The sequence below is a fragment of the Neofelis nebulosa genome, chromosome X (assembly GCF_028018385.1).
Source record: "Neofelis nebulosa isolate mNeoNeb1 chromosome X, mNeoNeb1.pri, whole genome shotgun sequence".
Lineage (NCBI taxonomy): Eukaryota > Metazoa > Chordata > Mammalia > Carnivora > Felidae > Neofelis > Neofelis nebulosa.
In genome coordinates, this window is record NC_080800.1 from 94581128 (window position 1) to 94606865 (window position 25738).

At 40.0% G+C, this 25738-nt stretch overlaps 1 protein-coding gene across 3 annotated transcripts in view; it reads right to left on the bottom strand.

The window, feature by feature from the left end:
• LRCH2 (leucine rich repeats and calponin homology domain containing 2) overlaps positions 1-25197 on the bottom strand; it is a 101351-nt gene extending 76154 nt beyond the window's left edge. The window contains exon 1 of one of the 3 annotated variants that reach the window (XM_058712503.1): positions 24788-25197. In XM_058712503.1, coding sequence (XP_058568486.1) covers positions 24788-25139 — 352 coding nt within the window. In that variant the 5' untranslated portion in view covers positions 25140-25197. The remainder of the gene's footprint in view (positions 1-24787) is intronic. The other 2 variants (XM_058712500.1, XM_058712502.1) reach the window with 2 other exon arrangements.
• Between the last annotated feature and the right edge of the window lie 541 nt (positions 25198-25738).

Genomic DNA, 25738 nt, shown 5'->3' on the forward strand with positions numbered 1-25738 from the left:
TTTATTTCCTGGGCAGCATTCTGACTGGACTCATTTATTCAAACAAAATTCCCTTAAGCACTATGAATTAGGCACTAGGTGTTAAGGTAGGTAAAAAGCCCAGTCAGACACCAACCCTAAGTAATCCCAATTACTGTTTCACTCTAGCACCAAATATAATCTACTTAGATAATAACAACTCACTGAAAGAAGCTATGCAAAAAGAATCACACCCACTTAGTTCTACTAAAATTGTAATTTTTATAAAGCTGTTGTGGTGAGACCAGTACTATATCATTCGTGGAGTGTATCTCAAAGTTCACACAAAGACTGACAGCATGAAAAGGGAAAGGTAGCCACTATTTAGCAGCTGAGCACTAAACTGGATCTGAATGTTCTGATTCTACTGATTACTACCTATAAAACATCGCCAAAGTCACTTATTTACTATTCCTCACTCACTCAGAGATATTGGAAAGGAGTGAATCTTCTATGAAAAACCTAAAATCCCAAGAAACAATAGAAATGAAGGGAAAATTACCAACTTGCGCTTAGTGATATATATATATATATATATATATATATATATATGCTAATAAAGATACAAAATAAAATGATAGAAATTGATCATTATATTCAGTTCTTATGACATGGAAAATATGTACCAGAATTCTATGTCTTTAGGGTGTGGATAAAAATCAACCAACCCAAAAGCATGTATCCTAATATGAAAATTTTAAAATGAAATTTTCTGTGCCCTTTGGTAACTGATACTACTCAAATGTAAGCAGTTACAGTATGTAAAATCTCATTAATATGCTCTCAAATATGAATGCTTCCTTACCTATTTTTTCCATCTAGAAGAAATGTCAGGACTAAAAACAAAACCAACAAGAAACCAGGAGGCATCACAGCTGTCTGTTGATGCAAGAATGGAGGGTGTCTTTGAAGTATCAGAGACTCTGATGTTGGAGCCTGATGGGAAATGACAACCCCGTGGCTCTGGCATCTGCTTTCAACAGATGCCCTCTGCAAAGACAGGTGATTTCGTGATTCAGTATTCCCTAGAAGGGTGTTGGGCTGTCATTCGGGACAAGATAATGGAAAGTCCATCTAAAACTCTGAAGCCTTGTTGAATGAGTAAGACGTATGGGTAACAGAATTTCTAAGCTCCGTGGTGAGTTAAATTGCTAACCGTAAGTACAGCGGAGAGAAAAAAAAAAAAGGGGTCAAGTAGATATGTGAAAAAAAACGAAGGAAAAATGCTTTAAAGCCAACAATTATGAGAAACAATAACAGGCAGACCTCACTGGCCTACAGCAACCAACACTGGAAAGCTCTTTTTGAGCACAGGCACTTTGAGAAGTAAGGGTGCAAACAAAAACAGATGCTAACCAGAGGGTAGATTACATGCATGCTCAGTGAGAAAAGGACTGTGAGTCATACAACTATTAGGCCACGTGGAAGTATGAGACTTTATTTAAAAAAAAAAAAAAAAAGGGAGGGGGCAGCTCCATGCAGTTATCTGTAGGAAATCCTGCGAAGTGTTTTAGTTTCGGCAAGAAATAACGACTAATTAACCGGGCAATGACACTCCAACATCAAAGTAATGTTTAAAAATGACACTATACTTCAAACCTTATGAAGACTTATTCTACTGTAAATTTGGCATTATGAATCTATGCAGTATTATTTATTAAATGGTTCTTGGAAAACCTTTATTTTCAAAAGACAAATGTTATAGCCTCATCATATAACTTTTACTAAAATAAATTCCAGATGGAGGAAAAAGATAAAAATGAACCAGAAAAAAAACCAGAAAAACACTGTAGTGAATAGTCACTATTAGAATGGGGAAGGACTTTCAAAGCATTAAATAAGGGAATAATTCAAAAATGAAAAGATTTCTAGATTTAGTGACATAACAAGAAAGGAAAACTGAAATAAAAAAAAAGCAATGTATATATATATATATATATATATATATATATAAATATAGATATATACACACACACATATATGTATATGTGTGTGTGTATATATATATGTATACACACATTCCAATAGCTCATAGGTAAAACCTGGACCAAAGATATAAACAGAATCAAAAATGAAAAATTATCAATGACCAAGATGCCCATGAAAATATATTCAACCTCACTGTCAATCAAAAGAAATGCAAAGAATAAGATACCATAACTCACTCATCAAATTTAAAGGTTTTTAAAGGTATTGCTCAGTATTGGCAAGGCATTTCCATACACCACTGATGGGATTTCAAAATGAGATAACCTGTCTAGAAGGCAATTTGACAATACGAATCAAGGTCCCGAAAAATGTTCATACCCGTTGATCCAAGAAATCAACCTCTAGCAATTTTTGAAACCAAATAAAGATACATAAGAAATTATGTACATTGGCAGCACCTGAGTGGCTCAGTCGGTTAAGCGTCCAACTTCGGATCAGGTCATGATCTCACATTTCTTGAGTTCGAGCCTGCATGGGGCCGTCTGCGGTCAGCACAGAGCCCGCTTTGGATCCTCCGTCCCCCTCTCTCTCTGCCCCTCCCCGCACTCTCTCAAAATAAATAAACTTGAAAAAACTTTTTAATTAAAAAAAGGAAATTATGTACATTTAAGGATTATTTAAAACAGTAGAAAATTAGAAACAACTTAAATGTCCAACAGTAGGTAAAGGCTAAGTAAAATATGGTATATCCTTAAAGTAGAAGATCTTGCAGCCTTTAAAAATTTAATTTAATTTTAATTAAATTTAATTGAATTAATTTAATCTTCATTAAATTTAATTCAATTAATTTAATTTAATTTAATTAATTTAATTTAATTTAATTCCTTAATACGAAAATAAGAATACTCACAAAATAACTAGAGCATTTTAAATATCAAACTGTATACACAGTATGAACCGTTTCCTTTAAAAAGGTACATTTTTAGAAAGTACCTTTTATACGCTCCTTCATACACATATAAAGGTAGGGAGTGTGGGAGTATGAAGTAAATATACCAAAATGTTAATATTTATTCAAGGTTGGTGGAATGCGGAGTATTTTGTATTTTCTTCCCTATGCTTTTATTTTCCAGGTTTTCTACAATAAATAAACGTTTCTGTTATAAGAAAAACACAACATTATACTATTTTAAAGGTATTCGACTGACTACACAAGGTAAACTGAATTCTAACCATATACATCCCACTCATTAAAATGGTATGTGCAGACAGTTACAGGCTTGGTAAGCTGGTATTATATATAATCTTCTCTTTTGATGGGACACAACTTGGTCCTGCTACCACAACCTCCTACAAAGCATCTATCACACATTATCATCTATAACATGACGCTGAGTCATGTTATACTGACACTCTACTAAACATCATAATTTATTAAATTACCAGGGAAGTATGCAACTTTTAATGGCAAAATCACGCTTTCATGTCAATTCTTTTCTTTTTTTTTTAAGTGTATTTATTTAAAAAAAAATTTTTTTCTAACGTTTATTTATTTTTGAGACAGAGAGAGACAGAGCATGAACAGGGGAGGGTCAGTGAGAGGGAGACACAGAATCTGAAACAGGCTCCGGGCTCTGAGCTGTCAGCACAGGGGCCCGATGCGGGGCTCGAACTCACGGACCTCGAGATCGTGACCTGAGCCGAAGTCGGTGCTCAACCGACTGAGCCACCCAGGCACCCCTAAGTGTATTTATTTTTGAGAGACAGAGAGATAGGATATGTTTATACAGTATACTTTTTATTTGTCTTAATTTAGACACTTTAGTAGCTTCCTACTGCATGAGAAAAGAAAAATCTAATGTAATAAGAGAACAGTCTGCATCAAATGGACTCCCCAGAAGAGTAGGCTTTGGATTCCAAAACAAAAGTAGTTCTTTAAAAAAAGAGGCGGGGAGGTCACCTGGCTGGCTCAGTAGGTAGAGCATGTGACTCTTGATCTAAAAAGGGTCATGAGTTTGAGCCACACATTGGGCTCAAAAAGTACTCATAAAGTAGAGCTTACTTTCAAAAAGCAGTCCTGGGGCGGTGGTGGGGGGGACACCTGGGTGGCTTAGCTGGTTAAGCGTCTGACTTCGGCCCAGGTTGTGATCTCACGGTTCATGGGTTCAAGCCTGGCAACAGGCTGCGTGCTGACAATGCAGAGCCAGCTTGGGATTCTCTCTCTCTCTGCCCCTCCCTGACTTGCACTTTCTCTCTCAAAATAAATAAATGAACTTAAAAAAAAGTAGTCCTAAGGGCACCTGGGTGGCTCAGTCAGTTAGGCATCTGACTCTTTGTTAATTTTTTTTAATCTTTTTATTTTGAGAGAAAGAGAGATCAGGGGTGGGGACAGAGAGAGAGAAAGGGAGAGAGAGAATCCCAAGCAGACTCCACACCGCCAACATGCAACCAGATGCAGGGCTCAAACTCATGAACCATGAGACCATGACTTGAGCCAAAATCAAGAGGCAGAGGCTCAACTGACCGAGCCACCCATGTGCCCCATAAGTGGACCAACTCCTGATTTCAGCTCAGGTCATGATCTCACGGTTTCACCGGTTCGAGCCCCATGTCGGGCGCTGCTCACTGACCACGCGGGGCCTACTTGGGATTCTCCCTCTTTCCCTCTCTCTGCCCTTCCCCTGTTCACACTCTGTCTCTCTCAAAATAAATAAATAAACTTAAAAAAAAGAGGCTAATGACCGCTTCTCAGCCTTTTGATTAAGATCAAGTGTCAAAAGAATGGCTAATGAATTATCTTTTTTAAAAAAAGTAGTCTTTGAGGAGGGTTAAAAACAACAACAACAACAACAAATCCAAGAGCAAGCTAAATAGATACAAAACCATCCTAAATAAAACTAACTGCTTCATCTTTGATGAATCCAGATTATGAGGAATTTTACAGGCAGTATACTGTGCTCTTTAAGAAAAAGTACTGTATTTAGAGAGCAAAGATCATGCTTACTTGAGCTGTTTCACAACAAAACACTAAAATATCAGATGCTGAAATTTTTTTTTAATTTTTTTTTTTTATTTATTTTTGAGACAGAGAGAGACAGAGCATGAACAGGGGAGGGTCAGAGAGAGAGAGGGAGATGCAGAATCAGAAGCAGGCTCCAGGCTCTGAGCTGTCAGCACAGAGCCTGACGTGGGGCTCGAACTCACAGACTGTGAGATCATGACCTGAGCCGAAGTTGGACGCTCAACCGACTGAGCCACCCAGGCGCCCCTGGATGCGGAAATTAAAAGGAAGTTACAGCACATTAATTACAAAGTAATGACAAATTCCACAAACCAGGCCAAAGAAGACTCCATCCGTTCGTGGTAAGTGGTCAAGCAACGCCTACAGAGCAGCACACTGGCAGCTACCAGTAAGACCGAGTGAATTCACAGGCAGTTTATTGCTAACAGAGAAAGCATCGTAGGAACGCTATCAGTCCCCCACGTCTCAAGTCCTACAGGACACAACCAAACTGGAGGGAGGGACCAAGTGACAGACCACAGGCACAGTGGGCCGCCCGTTCTCGAGACGTCTATTCTAGACTGGATTGCAGCTCTGCACTTTTATGCTCACAGCTATACCTGGATGTCCAACGTCCCAAAATGAGAGAAGAAGATAATAAACTCCCACGAGATAGGGAGGTGGATAAGAAATGACCTCACGTCATCTGTCTCTGTGCCCTGTACCGGGGAGGAGTCTTCCCCCAAGATATGGGTCAGACCGTGGTTGAGCCCGGCCTATGTGGACTATGAGGAAACGTGCAAGATCACCAAGGTACCGTGGCAGAGCCATTCCACTAGTTTTTAGTAAAAAAGAACAGTTAGTCCGTACATAAAAGAATATACCATGACGCGCTCCTCCCCATGATTTTAAATCCAGAAATCTGACAACCATTGCAGAGAAGCACAACACCGAACCAAACACTATAGGGAATTTTTGTATCTGCCCTCAAAGCATTTAAATTCCTCTCGGGGCAAGCAATTTAAAGCCAAAAATACAATTGCACCTGGCTGTCTACTCACATTAAATAGTCACTTAAAATTCTAACAGTAGAAGATGGTTAAATAAAATACGGTACATTCATACAATAGACTATTAGGCCGTCATAAAAAATGTTATAAAATTTTTTCTTCAATGAACACTGGCATAAGGAAGACTCAGGAAGAACAATTTGGAAGAAGACTGTACAATAGACTATAATGGGAAGACTTTTATGGCAACATCACACAGATAAATGTTGAGAAAATTCAACGATGAGGTGATGAGGCTTTTTACAAGAGAAGCACTGAACATATAAAGACTTGTTTATGAGGGCCTTTAAGCTCTGATCCTACTGAGGATGATAAACTTTGCAACTCGTAAGTGTAGACCTTAGCTTTGCCTAAGGCCAATGGAGGACGACAGACGAATCATGTAAGAACAGAGTACTAGACCACGACATGCAAAAAATATAGTTTTAAACAATTTAGAGCTATACTACCAAGAAAACTGCTAAATCCAATCATAAAATGTGCATTTATCTCCCAATTTTTACGGGACTTCATCTACCAATATAATTTCCAAAACAGAATTTGTTAAACCAACATAATAATCCTCAAAACATTTTATAATTCAATATTTTCTGTGGGGGCTGGGCTTAGGAATCCCCCGGGCTAACACCAATGGGTTAACAAGGCACAAAGAAATACAAAGCCATAGGATGCTCACACCCGAGTTTGGGTAAACCGGATTGGCACGCTAAGAACAGGGAGGTGTAAAGGCACCCCAAAATAGAGAGGGGATGCAGAGCCCCCAGAATAGAGAGAGGGGCAAAAACCCAAAATAGGAACGGGCGCAAAGGTTCCCAATACAAAGGTATATGACATAAACCAGATCAGGCATGCGGGGCCAAAATGCCCCCCAATTTAGTACTATAGCAATTTAGTACTACTGCTTTCACAGGAGGGAAGGGCCAAGTTAGGTAAACTGATGAACTGGACTATGGACCGCTGTGCTGCAGGCGAAGCATCCCAAAGAGAAGAGATGGTTAACAAAAGAAAAGGTGCCTTGTTAACCCTGAGGTTATTCCCCCTATCTGTCTCATCCCCTAGGCTAGCTAAGATAAACAAGCACAGCACCACCTGTCTGCCCTCAACAACCATCTGCCCATCTGCCAGGCACCAGGATTTTGTTTTGTAACTGACCCAAACCCCAAACACCGTGTATCTTCAAAACCCCCCTTTTCCCTCATGTCCCCAAGTTAATGTTCACTGTTCCTTTGTCTCTTTGTGCACGCCCATCACGTTTGTAAGCCTTCTGATCTGAATAAATACAGGGCAAGGACCCTTATTTGGGGCTCTTGTCTTTTTCCAGACATTAGCCATCTCTCACTTGAATCCTGCATCCCGCTCTTTTGCTGACCAAAAGAGAACTTTAGACTTAGAGTCTACCACAGTTTTCAGAAATCAATTTTATTAGTTAACCTAAATATTTAAAAGTAGTCAACTATTCTGTGGAGCACCTGGCTGGCTCATTTGGTAGAACATGCAACTCTTGATCTCGGGATCGTGGGTTCAAGCCCTATGTTGGTCATACAGTCTATAAACAAACAAACAAACAAACAAACAAACAAATAAAAGCAGTCAATTATTATAAAATAAAAACATATCCCATGCTACAGTATAACAATATACAAAAACTATAGATAAAATAAATACACTTTTTTTTTTTTAGGAAGAGCATGACTCTTGATCTCAGGATCATGAGTTCAAGCTCCACACTGGGTCTAGAGGTTATTAAAAACATAAAGAAATAAACTTTAAAAAAACCATAGCTAATATTCAATAGTTCAAAATTAAATAATCATATTTCTGCGTATGAAGCAATAATAAACTTATTTTTGTAGTGACTGCCTGGCTCAGCCGGCAGAGCACACAACTCATGATCTTAGGGTGGTGAGTTCAAGCCCAACGCTGGGCATGGAGCCTACTTTCAAAAACTAAAATAAAAAACAAACATGTTTCTTTTCTTCTAATAGTTTTTCATTTTTTTAAATAATAACAAAGCAATTATTTTTTTAGAGAGAGCGTGACTGGAGGAGGGGCAGAGAGAGAGGGAGACACAGAATCTGAAGCAGGCTCCAGGCTCTGAGCTGTCAGCACAGAGCCTGACACGGGGCTTGAACTCACGAACTTCGAGATCATGACCCGAGCCGAAGTCGGACACTTAACCAACTGAGCTACCCAGGTACCTCAATAACAAAATAATTAAAACAACATCAGGGAGACAATGAGAAGTCCAATCTGACTGGAGAACAGGGTACACAGATGAGTAGTGGGAAATATAGAGGAAAAAGAAAGAGACAAATTATGGGAGAACTGAAAAGGCATCCAGGGTAAGAAGTATGCTTAATTGAACAAATGTGTTAAACACCTACTATGCACCACCCACTCTACTTTAGTGCCGGAGTGGCAGCAAAGTAACTACATTCAAATAACTCCAAAATCAGTAAAAGGAAATGTAAACAAATGCCGTATTTCTTTGATTTTATAATGCCCGTTTTGTTCTAATGTTAACATTTCTGAAATCCACGTGTGTGCTTATTGTGGAAGTTTTCTTTCCAGAAAAGTTATTAAATTGATGGTGAATGCTACAACAAAGGAAATATATTAATTGCAATAAAGGATCACACCTGTTATAGCAGAAGTATAGATTAATCACTATATGTGGAAGATGAGAGGACAGGAAACAAATAAAGACCTGATCTGGGATACAAAAGATCAATAGGAATTCACAAGGTAGAAAAGAAGGAGAAGGACATTTACCAGTATGTGGTAAAAACATGGAAACCTAGAAGCTCGTGATATGGGGCACCAGGGTGGCTCAGTCAGTTTAGTGTCCAGCTCTTGGTTTCAGCTCAGGTCACGATCTCAGTTTTGTGACTTTGAGCCCCACACCGGGCTAACGTGCTGGCAGCGTGGAGCCTGCTTGGGATTCTCTCTCTCCCTCTTTCTCTTCCCCTCCCCCGCTCGTGCTCTGTCTTTCTCAAAAGAAACTTAAAAAGAAAAAAAAAAGAAGAAGTGCATGATACCATCAGGGAACAGCATGTAGTTTGGGAGACTGCACTGTGGAGTCTGGGGGCAGTATAAGACTAACTTGAGGGGCACTTGGGTGGCTCGGTCGGTTAAGCGACTGACTTCACCTCAGGTCATGACCTCACGGTTTGTGAGTTCAAGCCCCATGTTGGGCTCTGTGCCGACAGATCAGAGCCAGCTTCCGGTTCTGTGTCTCCCTCTCTCTCTGCCCCTCCCCCATTCACACTCTGTCTCTCTCTCTTTCAAAAATAAATAAATATTAAAAAAAAAAAAGACTAACTTGAAGAGCAGTAAGCCAGGAATGCAAGGGGGATATAATAGACAAAAAAACAATCAATGTAAGTATACCATATTAATGCAGTAAAAGACAAAACCCATGTGATCATCTCAACAGACATAGAAAAAGCATCTGAAAAATCCAACACCCTACTGTGATTTTAAAAATTTTTCAAAAACTTTGGTATAAAAGGCACTTTCTTCAACTTAATAAAGGGCATCTATGAAAAAAACAGAGCTAACACCATATTCAATGGTGAAAGACTGACTGCATTCCTCTTAAATTCAGGAACAAGGCAAGAATTTCCACTCTCACCATTTCTACTCAACATTGTACTACCAGAAGTTCTAGCCAGGACAATTAAGTCAGAAACAAGTAAAAAGCATCCAGATTAAAAAAAAAAAAAAAAAAAAAGGAAGTAAAACATTTCTATTTGCAGATGACATGATCTTGTATACAGAAAAACCTACTGAACCATTAAAAAACTATTAGAATGAAGACAGTAGTTCAGCAAGGTTGCAAGATAAAAAGGTCAGTATATAAAAACCAATTATATTTCTATGCACTAGCAATGAGTATCCCCACAACAAAATTAAGAAAAAATTTCCATATTTACTCAGCCATAAAAAAAAATCTTGCCATATGAAACAATTTGGATGAAACCAGATGGTATTATGGTAAGTGAAATAAGTCAGCAGAAAAAGATAAATACCTTGTGATTTCACTTATATTTGGAATCTAAAAAACAAAACAAATAAAACAAACATAAACACAGAGAACAAACTGGTGGTGGGAGGAGGGATGGGCAGAATAGGTGATGGGGATTAAGAGGAACAAATTTCCAGTTATGAAATAAATAAGTCACGGGAATGTAAAGTGTGGCATAGGGAATATAGTCAATAGTACTGTAATAACTTTGTAGGGTGACAGATGATAACTACACATCATGGTAATCATTCTGTAATGTTTATTAATGTCAAATCAGTACACTGTAGAATTGAAACTAATCTAATATTCTATGACAAGTACACTTTAAAAAAGAAAAATTCTATTTACAGTAAAATCCAAAAAAAATTAAAACTTAGGAAAATTATAAAATGTTGAAAGAAATGAAAACTATAAATAAGTCAAAAGACATGAACATTTGAGACACCCGGGTGGCTCAGTCGGTTAAGGGTCCGAATTCAGCTCAGGTCATGATCTTGTGGTTTGTGAGTTCAAGCTGTACTGACAGCTCAGAGCCTGGAGCTCACTTGGGATTCTGTGTCTCCCTCTCTCTCGGCCCCTCCCCTACTCATGCCGTGTGTCTTTCTCTCAAAAACAAATGAACGTTTTAGGAAAAAAAATTTTTTTTAATTTTTTACAGACATGGATATTCACAGGTTGGACGATCTAATATTGACAGGAAAACTCCCCCAAAGTGGTCTAGAAATTCAACACAATTCCTATCAAAATCCCAACTTGCATTTTCTAAAGAAATGGACAGGCTGATCCTAAAATTTATACAAGAAGGCAAGGGTCTCAGAACGGCCAAAGCAATCTTGGAAAAGAACAATGCCGGAAGACTCACACCTCCTGGTTATAAAACTTCAGACACAGCTTACTACACAGCTACAGAAATCAAGAGAGCGTGGTACTGGGATAAGGACAGAATATATATATATATATATATATATATATATATATATATATATATATAACAGAAATAAAGATCAATGGAGTAGAATTGAGAGTCCAGAAATAAACATTTACATTTACAATCAACTGATTTTCAACAAAGGTGACAAGGCAAGTGGATGAGGAAAGAAATTTATTATCGAGAAATGGTGCTAGGACAACCAAATATCCACATGCAAAAGGATAAAGGTGGACCCTGATCTCACACCATACCCAAAAAACTAAAAATGGACAATACACCTAAATGTAAAAGCTAAAGCTATGAAATTCAAACAAAAACCTAAGGGTAAATCTTCATAACCCTGGGTTAGGCAATGGTTTCTCAGGTATGGCACCAAAAGCACAAGTAACATAACTAAAAATAGATAAAATGTGCTTTGTCAAAATTTCAAAATTTTGTGTTTCAAAGTAGAGATCCCACAGAATAGGAAAAAAATATTTGCAAACCATGTATCTGTTAAGGGATTTATGTACAGAATTAAAAAAATAAAAACTCTTATAACTCAGTAAAGATAAGACAGCCCAATTAGAAAACGGGCAAAAAGTCTGAATAGATATTTCCATTAGGAAGATATACACATGAGAAGATGCTTAACAGCATTAGTTATTAGGGAAATGCAAATCGAAACCATGAGGAGATTATACTTCACACCCTACGATGGCTGTCAACAAAAATACAGGTAATAACAAGTGTTGTCCAGGAGGTGGAGGAATTAGAATCCTCACGATGTAAAATGGTGGCGCTAGCACTTTGGAAATAATTTAACAGTTCCTCAGATTGTTAAACATAGAATTACCATGGGATTCAGGAATTCCACTCCTACCTATATACACGAGAAAGTGACAACAGACATCTACACAAAAACGTGTACATCAGTGTTCACAGCAGTATTATTTATAATAAACAGCCAAAGTGGAAACAATCCAATTGTCTATCTACTGATGAATGGATAAATAAAATGTACAATGGAATATTATTCAGATTTAAAAAGGAATGAAGTACTGATACATGCTACAACATAAACGAACTTTGAAAACATTATGGTAAATAAATCTGTCACAAAAGGCCAGATCTTTATGAATCAATCTATATGAAATGTCCAGAATGGGCTAATTCTATAGAGACAGAAAAGAGATAGGCGGTTAACTAAGTCTGGATGAGGGGAATGAGAGGGTAATGGGGAGGGACTGCTTATAGTTATGGGGCTTTGGGGGAACACAATGGAAATATTCGAAAATTACACTGTAGTGATGGGTGCAGAACTAATAATCAATAAACTATACACTGTAATTTTTTTTATTTTGTTTTTTTTTTTAATTTAAGAGAGCTTGCAGGCACACACACGTGCATGCAGGGGTGGTGGAGGGGTGGAGGGAGAGGGAGAGAATCTTAAGCAGGCTCCTTGCTCAGCATAGAGCCCGATGTGGGGCTCAACCCCATGACCCGGGGATCATGACCTGAGCTGAAATCAAGAGTCGGACGCTCAGGGTGCCTGGGTGGCTGAGTTGGTTAAGTGTCAGACTTCGGCTCAGGTCATGATCTCACAGTTCCTGGGTTTGAGCCCCACAGCTCAGAGCCTGGAGCCTGCTTCAGATTCTGTGTCTCCCTCTCTCTTCTTGTCCCCTGCTGTGCTCTCTCTCTCTCTCTCTCTCTCTCTCTCTCTCTAAGAATAAATAAACTAAAAAACAAACAAACAAAAAAAGAGACCCTCAACCTACTGAGCCATCCAGGTGCCCTTATACTATCTATATACTTTAAATGGGTGAATTTTTGTTATGTGACTTATAACTCAAGAAAATGTTAAAAAGAAAAGGAGTAAGCAGAGATAGATCTGGAAAAAAAGATCTGTGTCTTAAAATATGAAACTGGGGCGCCTGGGTGGCGCAGTCGGTTAAGCGTCCGACTTCAGCCAGGTCACGATCTCGCGGTCCGTGAGTTCGAGCCCCGCGTCGGGCTCTGGGCTGATGGCTCGGAGCCTGGAGCTTGTTTCCGATTCTGTGTCTCCCTCTCTCTCTGCCCCTCCCCCGTTCATTCTCTGTCTCTCTCTGTCCCAAAAATAAATTTAAAAAACGTTGAAAAAAAAATTAAAAAAAAAAAAATATGAAACTGGACCTCATTCTATTATATAAAAATCAATTCCATATTGATTAGGAACTTAAAACATCCAAAACAACACTTTAAAACTCTTAGTAAAAAAGGTAGATGAATATATTTCACACATTCTTAAAACAAGACACAAAAAGCAATAACTATAAAGCACTGACAAAGTTGACTGTATTAAAATTTTGAACATTTGCTCATGAAAAGACTTCTTAAAAAGCAAAAAGAGGGGCGCCTGGATGGCTCAGTCGGTTAAGCGTCCGACTTCAGCTCAGGTCATGATCTCGCGGTCCGTGAGTTGAAGCCCGGCGTCGGGCTCTGTGCTGACAGCCCAGAGCCTGCAGCCTGCTTTGGATTCTGTGTCTCCCTCTCTCTCTGCCCCTCTCCAGCTTGTGTTCTGTTTCTCTCTGTCTCTCAAAATAAATAAATAAGCAAATGTTTTTTAAAAATTTTAAAAAACAATTTAAAAAAATAGCAAAAAGACAAGTGATAAACTAGGAGAAAATATTCACAATATGCAAAGTTGACAAATGAGTAGTGTAAGGAATACTCTTTTTAACTCATAGAATTCTGTAAGAAAAGGACAAACAACCAATAGAAATGGGGCAAAATACACAAAAAGTTATTTCACAGTACAGGAAACACCTATGGCCAAAAAGACATTTGAAGGTATGTTAACATCACTCGTGATCAGAAAAATGTATACCAAGAAACACTTCACTGAAACACCATTTTAAACTCATTTGGCCAAAATGTGTAGATCTGACAATACTATGTGTTGGAGATCTGGATTCGTAGGCTCTCTCATACATGATGAAGGAAATGTAATTTTTTTTCATTTCAGAGAGAGAGAGACCGCATGCACAGGGGAGAGGGGCAGAGGGAGCGAGGGAGAGAATAGGGAATGCTAAGCAGGTTCCTCGTTCAGCGTGGAGACCGACACAGTGCTCGATCCCAAGCCCCTGGCATCATGACCTGAGCTGAATCATGAGTCTGGGTGCTCAACCAACTGAGCAACCCAGGAGCCCCAAGAGAAATGTAAATTTTACACCAATCTGGCAGTCTCTCAAGTCGAACGCTGGCATGCCACATAACCCCGAAATTCCACTACCAAGTGTATACGCAAGAGAAATTCTTGCACGTGAGCCACAGGAGACATAATAATACTTACAGCAGCACTGTTCGCAAGAGCAAAAACGTGGCAACAACCCAAATGGCCATCAGAGAGAAAGCGAATAAAGTATAGTATAGTCACACAATGAAAGATAAATATTAAGGAATACAAAAATTACCAGTCGTATAGAGCACAGTGTATGCGTTAGCTTTTTTAAACGTTTTTTTAAATATTCAAGACAAGGAATAAGCAAGGTATTGTTACGGAGCCAGCTTACTGGCTCCAAGGTGTGTTAGCAGCTACGAGTGACAATCAGATCTGCATATTAGAAAGAGTGCTGTGGCTACAGTGTGAAGAATTGGATTTGAAGCATATAGGAGGCAGAGAGAGATCATTCAGGAAAACTGCTGGTAAGTCCAGTTAAAGGTGAGGGGAGGAGGACCTGAATTACAACAATAGCGGCGAAAATAGACAGGAAGGAAAGAGATCTGAAAGCTATTCAAAGGGCTATGCCCAACAGGCCTTAGTTCCTAACTAGATATAGAAGGGAAAGGGAAGAGTCGAAAATCATTCCCAAGTTTATGGTCTGGCTGACCAGGGGGCCTAAGGTCAATAGCAAGAGCTGGTATTTTAACTTATTTTTTTAAGTTTATTTATTTATTTGGAGAGAGAACGTGCACACGAGGGAGGCAGAGGCAAAAAAGAGGGAGAGGGAGAATCCCAAGAGGGATCTGTGCCAATAGCAGGGCTTGATCTCACGAACCAGGAGATCCTGACCTGAGCTGAAATCAAGAGTCAGAGGCCTAACCAACTGAGCCACGCAGGCACCCCAGGAGCTGATTTTTTAAATATATTTTGAGTTTGAAGAGACTCTAAGATGTCAATATTTATGTAGTTTCCCTCTTCATGAGTAACTATAGAACCTGATCCTTTCCCCTACCTCCAATATCCTCTATAAAGCCCTCTCGGATGTTCTACCAATGCAATCAGATGTCACCTCTCCCTCTTTGAACCTGCACTGTGGCAGTCCTCTCTATACACTACAGGATCCTTAGGGGATTCCGGGCCTCTACCCACTAGATGTCAGTAGCATTCCAAAGTTGTGGCAATCAAAACATCTCCAGATATTACTAAATATACTCTAGGGCAAATCTTCCCTGGTTGAAAACAATTGATCTAGCCTATACAATAGATACGTGAGTACAAATAAGTATTTATTTCATAGCACTATGAAATCATAAATTCCTTTAAGGCAGCAACTTTACAATCTTGTCCATACAGGTAAAATAGATATGAAAACCCCATTCTTTTTTTTCTTAAACAAATGTTCCTTTGGGGCACCTGGGTGGCTCGGTTGGGTGTCCAACTCTTGGTTTTGGCTCAGGTCATGATGTCTCAGTTTGGGTTCGAGCCCCACATTGGGCTCTGTGCTGAGAGCCTGCTTTGAATTCCCTCTCTCCCTCTCTCTGCCCCCTCCCTCACTTGTGTGCTCTCTTTCTCAAAAAATAAACTTAAAAAAAAAATTTTTAATTAAAAAAAAAAATGTTATTTTTTTAAGTTTATTTATTTATTTTTTTTTTAAATTTTTTTTTTCAACGTTTTTAATTTATTTTTGGGACAGAGACAGACAGAGCATGAACGGGGGAGGGGTAGAGAGAGAGGGAGACACAGAATCGGAAACAGGCTCCAGTCTCCGAGCCATCAGCCCAGAGCCTGACGCGGGGCTCGAACTCACGGACCGCAAGATCGTGACCTGGCTGAAGTCGGACGCTTAACCGACTGCGCCACCCAGGCGCCCCTTAAGTTTATTTATTTTTGAGAGAGAGAGATACAGAGTGCAAGCAGGGGATGGGAAGAGAGAGAGGGAGACACAGAATCGGAAGCAGGCTCCAGGCTCCGAGCCGTCAGCACAGAGCCCGACGCGGGGCACGAACTCACAAATCACAAGATCATGAGCTGAGCCAAAGTCTGCACTTAACTGACTGAGCCACCCAGGTACCCCATGACAAATCCATTCTTACATATTAAGGCAGGTTAAGTTATCTATGTTCACAGGGTGCCTGGGTAGCTCAGTTGATTGAGCATCTGGCTCTTGATTTCAGTTCAGGTCATCTCACAGTTTGTGAGTTCAAGTCCTGCATCAGGCTCTACGTTGACAGCACAGAGCCTGCTTGAGATTCTCTCTCTCCCTCTCTCTCTGCCTCACCCCGGCTTGAGCTCTCTCTCTCTCTCAAAATAAATAAATAAACTTTAAAAAAAAGTTATCTATGTCCAATTTACTATTTTTAATTTATAAATATCTTTAAAAGTAATTGATTTCTTTTTAAGTTTTTATTTATTTATTTTATTTATTTAACTACACCAAACATGGGGATCGAACTCTGACCCCAAAATGAAAAGTCACATGCTCTTGTGAGTGAGCCAGGCAGGTACCCCTAAAAGCAATTGATTTCCCACTGACACAGACATCCCCAACCAAATAGCTCAAAGTATTAAGGATTTACATATTGTAATTACTTTTTTAAGAGAGGAAGAATTCTAGGGGTGCCTGGGTGGCTCAGTCGGTTAAGTGTCCGACTTCAGCTCAGGTCATGATCTCACGTTTCGTGAGTTCGAGCCCCACGTCGGGCTCTGTGCCTGGAGCCTGCTTCAGATTCTGTGTCTCCCTCTCCCTCTGCCCTTCCCCCGCTCATGCTCTGTCTCTCTCTGTCTCTCAAAAATAAAGATTAAAAAAAAAAAGAGAAAGGAAGAATTCTAGGCTGTGCATTCTAGAGCCTCTTTGGGGCATAACCATCTAATGAAGTGATTTTTGAATGCAATCCAAATTCACAAATGTTCTAGAACTGGTTAGTCTCCGTAGAGTTCAAATAAAAGTTTATGCTGCAGTTATTTTATTTCTGTCTTTTGTCATCTTGAATCCCTAACATTATGCATAAAATTCTACTGAAAAAGACTGAAGTGATCAATTTAAAGGTAAAGTGACAAAAATCTCTGTCAAAAATCATACAAGAGTACATAAAATTAGATTTACGTCCTTACTTGGAAAAAAACAACTTTTAAAATTTTTCGTATCAAAAGATACATTAGAAAACAGCCATTGTTTACCCTTTACAGGACACTGATATTCTGTAAGTGGAATGCTGTCAACTTACAATTTATTTGAAACAGGAGAAATGTAAAGATTAAAATTTAAAACTTGACCTTTAGAAGACTTGAGTGCACTAGTTTTTAAGTGAGACTAAACATAAACTTAAATTACAATTATAAAACTGTCTTGTACAGGGGCATCTAAGTGGCTCAGTCAGTTAAAGCATCCGGCTCTTGATTTCAGCTCAGGCCATGATCTCACAGTTCATGAGTTCGAGCTCTGTGTCCAGCTCTGCACTGACAGCACAGAGCCTGCCTGGGATACACTCACACTCTCTCTCTCTCTCTCTCTCTCTCTCTGTCTGTCTCTCTCTCTCTCTCTCCTTCTCTGCCCTTCCCCTGCTCATACTCCCTCTATTTCTCTCTCAAAATAAATAAATAAACATTTTTAAAAAATAAAATAAAACTGACTGGTACAGCTTTTATTATATTAAATGGTTCCCTGGAATGTAAGGTGTTCCTTTCTATAAAGGGAAGCAGACAAAACTTTCTGAAACTTTCCACAGTATTAAAATGATTCAAGAAGTACCCAAATATACCAGAGTGTAACAAAACAGAGAGAACTAAAAGATTTCCCCTCTAGGTCATGATGAAAAACTTTGGGGTCGCCTGGGTGACTCGGTCGGTTGAGCGTCCGACTTCGGCTCAGGTCATGATCTCACAGCTCGTGAGTTTGAGCCCCGCGTCGGGCTCTGTGCTGACAGCTCAGAGCCTGCGGCCTGCTTCGGATTCTGTGCCTCCCTCTCTCTCTGCCCCAACCCACTCGCGTTCTGTCTCTCTCTCAAAAATAAATAAAACATCAAAAAAATTAAAATTAAAAAAATAAAAACCTTGTAGAATAAAGGGTGGGTATCACACAGTTTAAGCATCCCTTAGAGTGAGCTGTTGGGATGGTCTAGGAGAATGATATGCCCTTCTGCACAGTTTCACAGTGCCTTGGAAATTAAACAAATACTACGTACCAGGGAATCAATAAGCTGCAAGTCTTCAATTATTTCCATTGGTGAAATATATTTTATTTGTGAAAAGTATTCCTAGCATCATCTTTTATTTTGTCCGTACACTTCCGGATCTTGTCCCACTTTATGCTTTGATGACAAATAAATGCTTCAGAGTTTGTATTACAGATAATCTAAATCCAAGTATTAAATTTTAAACTTTAAGCAAAGTGTCCCTATAAATCCAATTCCGAAATATCCCGATCAACCACCTCTGTTCTTTTACCTGCCACAGAGTATATATATTTTTTCATAAAATATGATAAGCTCATATTTTCCAAAAGCTACTAATTTAGCTGCTTACCACACAGTCCTAATTCTAAACTGTGGCTTCTTCTCCAAATTGATTCCTTAAAGCACTATGCTCTACTGAACACCTTTTCCTACGCTCATCAACCTTTTCCCTGATGACACTGCCTCAATTCTTTACGATTAAAAGTTAAGACATTAGCGTCCCCAGACATCTAACTTCACTTGCACCTTAGTCAGGCTACTTCTCCGATCCATGGCTAACAGCTCCCCAGCCTGTTCTTGCTTCCCTCGCCCTCAAATAAAGGTCCTCTCTCCTCCTCCTCTTGCATTTTAACACCGAACTCTCCACCAGTTTCCTCCTCTCAGCCTCTTAGTATGTTTGTGAAAATACAGAGTAAACCTTCGGTTAACATCTGCCCTTAACACGCAGTGTCTATTCTCAACTCTGTGTTCATAACAGTTTTTCCCCTGAAATTCTGCAACTGCCCTTCCTACCTAACCATAACTTGATCCCATGCTGATTGTTTATCGCAAGATCCAGCATACATCTAACTTTAAAGGAAGCTTTCTCAAACTAACTTCACCCCCACTAAAAGGAAGCCTTATGACACAGTTTCACATCACTTATTTGTAGATTTTATAAAAGCATACAATTTTGAATATTCTCATATAATTCTTTTCCTTTTTATGAATATTTTAGTAAGTTTCTTTTTTAAGTTTGTTTATTTATTTGTTTGTTTATTTATTTATTTATTTATTTATTTATTTATTTTTTAGTAATCTCCACACCTAACATGGAGCTCCAGCTGAGCCAGCCAGGCACACCTATTCTTTTATAATTGTCACACATATTCCTGTACACATTCAACTACTATGTTACAAACCCTTCAAGGACAAGAACCATGTCTTTTTCTTTTGTACTGGCTAGTCATGTTTCCAAAGTTGGAGTTCAATAAAGGCTTTCTTAATGAATCTCTTCTAAAACCGTCAGAAAGAGAAGCATGGCGACAAGCTAAGCAACTATCACGCGACACAGACCAAAACACACTGCTCCACGAGCGAAAATTATATAACCTATGAAGTTAGGTAAGCATTCTCCAGAATAAATACTCTATTAGTAGAGTGTTTAGTTGAACGAGAGCTTTATTATAAAGGCAGAATGTGTCACAACGGAAATAACACTGGAATGGTGAGTGCTACCGGCGGAAAACCTAGGCTCTGACCCACACTTTGTCATACGCTGGCCATTTCGCTTTGGGCAAATCACTTAACCTCTCACTACAACAAGGAGTAATTACTATGTATAGTCTGCCGAGCTCACAGGGTTATTATTAGGATACAATAGTATAATGTACATGAAAGCGCCTAGAAATTTATAAAGAACTATATAAATGGTAATATTTTAATGATGAACGTACCCTCCAATTTAAGATGACATTTTATTTTAAAATGTGAACTTACAAAAGAGAGCAATTAGGGGCACCTATTTATGCTGTAGAAGAATTCATCACTGAATAAAATAAATCGCTGCAAGGTCCAGCAACTCAAATTCAATCTAGAGCAAGTAAACGATGAGTTAACTGTCAAAAATGTGCTTCATGTCCAATTTTCCAGGAAGACACGTATTACATAAAGCGAAGTAGATATCTGAATCAGTCCACAAAATCACCATCGCAGGTCCATTCCACTGGATGCACTGAGAGGACCTTCATCTACAATCAGATGCTGCAGAGTTTATCTGGCTCCATGGTACAACCTGATACAATGCACCACATGCCCTGCAGTTGAAGGGGTGAACCAGCACATGTAGGAAATAGTACAGTTGACTCCAGGTTTACAGGAAAACATGTGATCAACCAGGACACAGCACGATCTGATGCGTGTAAGAATTCCTAACTCTGTTTCACAGACCTATTGTTTATGGACATAAAGGGGTAGGAAGAAGCAGAGGGAGCAGCTGCAAGTAGGCTGAGACTTATTTGTAGCACTGGTGACAAAGTCAAAGATGAAAAGCTTCAAGATTTGTTTGGGTGGCTATTAAATAATTTTCAAGCTGTCTTAAGGTCAACAAATTATCACAGTATCTATCCACAGAGACGAAAAAGTTCTAGGTAATTTCCCTGTGCCTTGCCAAGTCTACCTATAGACCGTGGAAGACAAGACATTACAACAAGAGTCAGCTACTTTCCTGAAATGGATTACCAGCTTTCTCATCCCTGTTTTTAATGTCTTTATATAGACGAGGACTTTAACCAAGAAGAATCTCAAAGGCAGACATATTCAAAAAGGTCAGGAGCACAAACCACCAATTGAAGATTCAAGTAAATTAGCAAACTCTCCCTTTTAAATATTCATCTCCTGAAAAGGCTGCATAATTAGTTAGCTTTGGGCTACATCAGAGTAGAAGAAGGGGAGTGAGCTAAAGAGGGGAAAAGAAACAAGGAGAGCAGGCGGGCAGGGCCAGGTGAAGAACACACACCAGAAATGCAAAAAAGGTAATGAAACATCAAAAACAAACTTGGTCAATGGCTACCAACTATCCATCTTCCCTCACAGCAAGACTATTAATAGAGAAAACAAGATTTTGCCACTACGTGTTTTGGGGGCACTATTTTCTTAACGCAAAGTTATTGAACAGTATTAAATATAAACCAGTGCAAATATAAACTGAAGAAACTATAGCTTCTTGTAAGTTTCTACTCATTAGAGGCATGATATAATGGGAAAAAAATGTCTTTCTGCTTCACCAAGTCTAATAAAAATAATACTGAGGGGCGCCTGGGTGGCTCAGTCATAGATAAGCATCAGACTCTTGATTTCGGCTCAGGATTTCGGCTCTGGTCCTGATCTCAAGGTGAGATGAAGCCCTGAGGCAGCTCGGCGCTGACAGCAGGGATGGAGCCTGTTTGAGATTCTCTCTCTCTCTCTCTCTCTGTCTCTCTCTGTCTCTCTCTCTCTCTCTCTCTCTCTCTCTGTCCCTCCCCCACTCATTCCCTCGCACTCTCCGCCCCCCAAGTAAATAAATAAACATTAAGAAAAGTTTATTCCTAGGTATTTAAAAACTAATAAAATAAAATGCAAAGAATACTGAACTAGATCTTGAATACATAGCTCCTAGTTTTGATTTTGACCCTCTTGACAAGTGACTTTGGTTTAGTCACTACATTCTTATCCATGTTCTCATTCACTTAAACAGAATTTCTTGAGTACCTTAAAAATGAGCTATTTTAGGGTTTCTCGGGACCCTGACTACACTTTAGGATCATCTGGGAAGACTTTAAAAACAAAACAAACAACGAGCCTCTTGGCCCCTGAGATTCTGATTTAATTGGTCTGGGGTGGGGCCCAGGGTTTTTAAAAAACACTCTCTTGTGATTTTAACGTGCAGCCCAGGTGAAGAACCACAGGTCTATCTTGTCTTGTGGATGTATATGTGAGAAACAGCAAAATGATACAAAAAGCCTTCCCTGCTTCCTTTGAAATTTATCAATTTTCCCTTCTTATCCAACTTAGTTTTACCCCCAGATTCTCACCACCTCACACCTAGATTAACAGAATACCTTCCTACCTATTTTCCCTTCCTCCAGTCTCGCCTAACTAATATGCTTGCCTAACTAATGAGTTTGGTTCTGAAACATTATCCCACTGAGAGTCATTTCAAGTGTAACAATACCAACAAACAGAACTGTTCTCATCAAACGGAGGATACTGTATGTATACATATGTGTATGTATGAGCGTGTGTATGTATCATCTCAAACGTGCTCTATTCTTCTTCAGTTTCAGTGTACCCACCTTCATTTATACATAATGAATACTAGTCCCCTAACATACAAAAATATTGCCCCTAAATAGTTCATGACTGAATTTTGTCAAAAATGAATGGCAAATGAGTCACTCACAAATTTCTCATTTAAATCTGGAAGGGTTCCCACAAGGAACACGCATTCGACTGAAAAAAAAAGTACAATGAGGTGGAATTATCTCAAACCCTCTGTGTTACAGTAGACACCAATAAAGTTTATGACAAATGAATGCTTGCCAACGACAAATACGGTTCTGCTTTGTGTTAAAAGCTCGCCTCAAGAAAACCAACTGAAGGCTTAAAAGCTAAAGATTATAAGCACACAAGATGATACTGATGCGTATGAAAAATATTATCAAGTACGATATAAGCAATATATAAAGAGAAGACGAAACAAGGAAATGACCTATCCCCTGCCTTTAAGTAGCTCCCCATCTTCTCAGGGACCACATGACACAAACATAAAAAGAAACTAAGGCCAGCACTAGCAAGTATGTGGTAAAGATAGTAAGTACCATAAAGACTCAAAAACAGGGAGACTGCTATGGACTCAGGGAGTCACAGACAGCTTCTTGGAAAAGCTGGGGCTTGAACAAAACTAAATAGGTGGAGTAAAGGAAGAAATCCCAAGCATGTGGGTGACCTTCAACAAACGTGAGGCAGAAAATTCATTAAATACATTTGAGGAACAGGGAGTTGACTTGGTCGGAACAGAGGGTTCTATGTAGGAGTGTTTGGGGTAATAAGGTTGCAACAATAAACTGGAGCAGACAGTGAAAGCCCTGAACGCCAAGCCAGGATGCTCCAACTTTGTCCTACAGATAGATCCTTTACAGGTTATAAAGCACAATAAGCAAAACAGTGTAGCCTCATAATGATGCAGTCTGAAACCATTTTTCTTGAAGCCTTTGAAGAACATACCAAGTACTATAATAGTTTGCCAATATATTCATGAATATGTGAACATATTGTTTATGAAATGTGTTCAGAGTGAAGGAGTAAATACTCAAACATGCTTTCCAAAATACAGAATCAGCGATCGATTACGCATTCATAGTTCTTAGGGTAATTCCTAAGAGAACACTGGGCGGAAGGCTTCAATTTTAGGTTTTCCTCCTCTCTGCACCCTCCTCCAAACACATATCTAAATTTAATATCCAGAAACTGAACACACTGAAATAGTGTTACTCCGAAAATAAGAGGCCTTTTATTACCTCTCATTATGGGCGAATTTACTTGCTGTACTGTTTCAAAATTACATCTATTAAAATAATTTTATCCATGATCTCTTTCGGCAAAGCAAAAATAGCTAACAAATGTAAAGGTTATGAAAAGCAAAAAACCCTTCATCAAACCAAAACACATTTAAAATAATCAGCACTGATTTATAAGACAGAGGGGAGAGAGAGTATGTTCATAACAAAAAATGCCATCCACAACAAAGAGTACCAGAGAGTGTGTGAAGAACATTACAATAGCCAATTTCTCAACCAAAATGATAAGCCATTAGCCCACAACTCCCTGAAGAACAGAGTTCATTCTGTCTCTCAAAAATGCCCTTCAATGTTTTGGCTATTTCTGCTATAAAAATTAGGACTCTTAACATAACTCAAAAGAAGGATCCTTTCCCCTAGTAACCAGACACGTTAGTGATTGATGATTTCATTTGCCACTGCAGCAAATACTAATTTAACCACCACTACCTTCTCAACACCAGGAAAATGAAAAATCTCAGTCTTTACAGGCATACGTGACAAGAAGGCAAGAATATTCTCGGATGATTAACACACACACACACACACACACAAAATAAGAACACAAGAAAACCGTGGCAATGCTGCTGTCGCTGTACTACGAAAAGGAATATGCCATTCTTACAGGCACGTATGCCTTTAAAGAATATGTAGCAATTGTGATTTTATGTATTGTCTTTTTTTTTTTTTTTTTTAACCCGTCCGGGGAAAGATGGGAACATCCAGGAGAGTTGGAAGAAGTGCATTAAGGAAGGTGTCAATACCTCCCTCCCTACTCCTTACTGGACAAAGTCGCTTTAACAATAATGCTCTTTCACCCCTCACATCCCGCCCGGTTTCCATACATCCTTCAATCAGCACACACGCACGCGCGCGCGCGCGCACACACACACACACACACACACACACACACCCGCCACCATTTCCCTCCTCTCCCCCTCACATTCAGGAGAACAGTCTGCTCCGACTTTGTCAGTCTCGCCGCCCCCGCGAACCCGCCCAGACCAGCAGAGTCCAACAACGCAGCCACGCAGCCACCTACTCCCCCCACCTCCTCCATCCGAGCCCAGCTTCCCCTCCCCGCCCCCCACCCCGTCCTGTCACCTGCTTGGGTGGTGTCCGTCAGGTCGTAGCCGCTGCCGGGGAAGTCTCGGAGTTTCCTACCGCTGAGGCTCAGGATGCCGGAGTTGCCCGCCTCCTCCAGGGCCCGGTCCAGGCTCCTCACCGTGTGTTGAGGCTGCAGGCTCCCCGGGTTCCACTGCGGCCCGTTGGGGAACGGCTGACCGAAAAGAGTCGGTACCGGGATGGGCACCACCAGGGTCCCGCCGCCGCCGCCGCCTCCCCCCCCTCCGGCTCCGCCACCTCCCCCTCCGGCTGCGCCACCGCCACCGCTACTTCCACCTCCACCACAACCGCCGCCCCCACTGTTAACACCACCTCCCTGACTCGCCGCCATGTTCCTGGGAGAGAGAATAGCCCCCGACAATACTCTCAGCTTGTGCCGCGAGTGTAGGGGATTCTTAGGACGCATGCGCAGGCTGGGGGGGTGGCGGCTGGGGGGGGGGGCGAGGTTGAGGGTGGGAAGGAACCAGGGGGCGGGCTGGGAGGAGGTGTTGGGTAGAGAAGAGACGGTGTTCAAACGTGCAGAACGCTTGCTTTAAGAAATGTGTGCTCAGAGGAAGGATGCTAAATCTCGGTTCCGCTGCTTTGGGTACCAAAATCTTGCGAAGCAACACCAGCTTAAACACAGGTCAGTTAGCAGTAGGTCTCCAAATCTGGAAATTGCTTCACCTTTCTCCCTCTGCAAAACAAAGGCAAATATATCAGATCGGGGTGAAAGGGATTCGTTTCAGAATATATTGAAACAGCATTCAGAAGGGCTCTCAGCCACCTTATTGAAACGCTTACCGTACATGCCTCAGGAATTGTTTACCAGTGTTGACACGGAGAGAAACGGCGGAGGGGCATTTGGGGAGGAAAACTGGTGCAGAATTGAGTTTTAAGCATATATGAATTTTGCCATATAATTTAGACTTCCAAAATAGGAAACGGCTT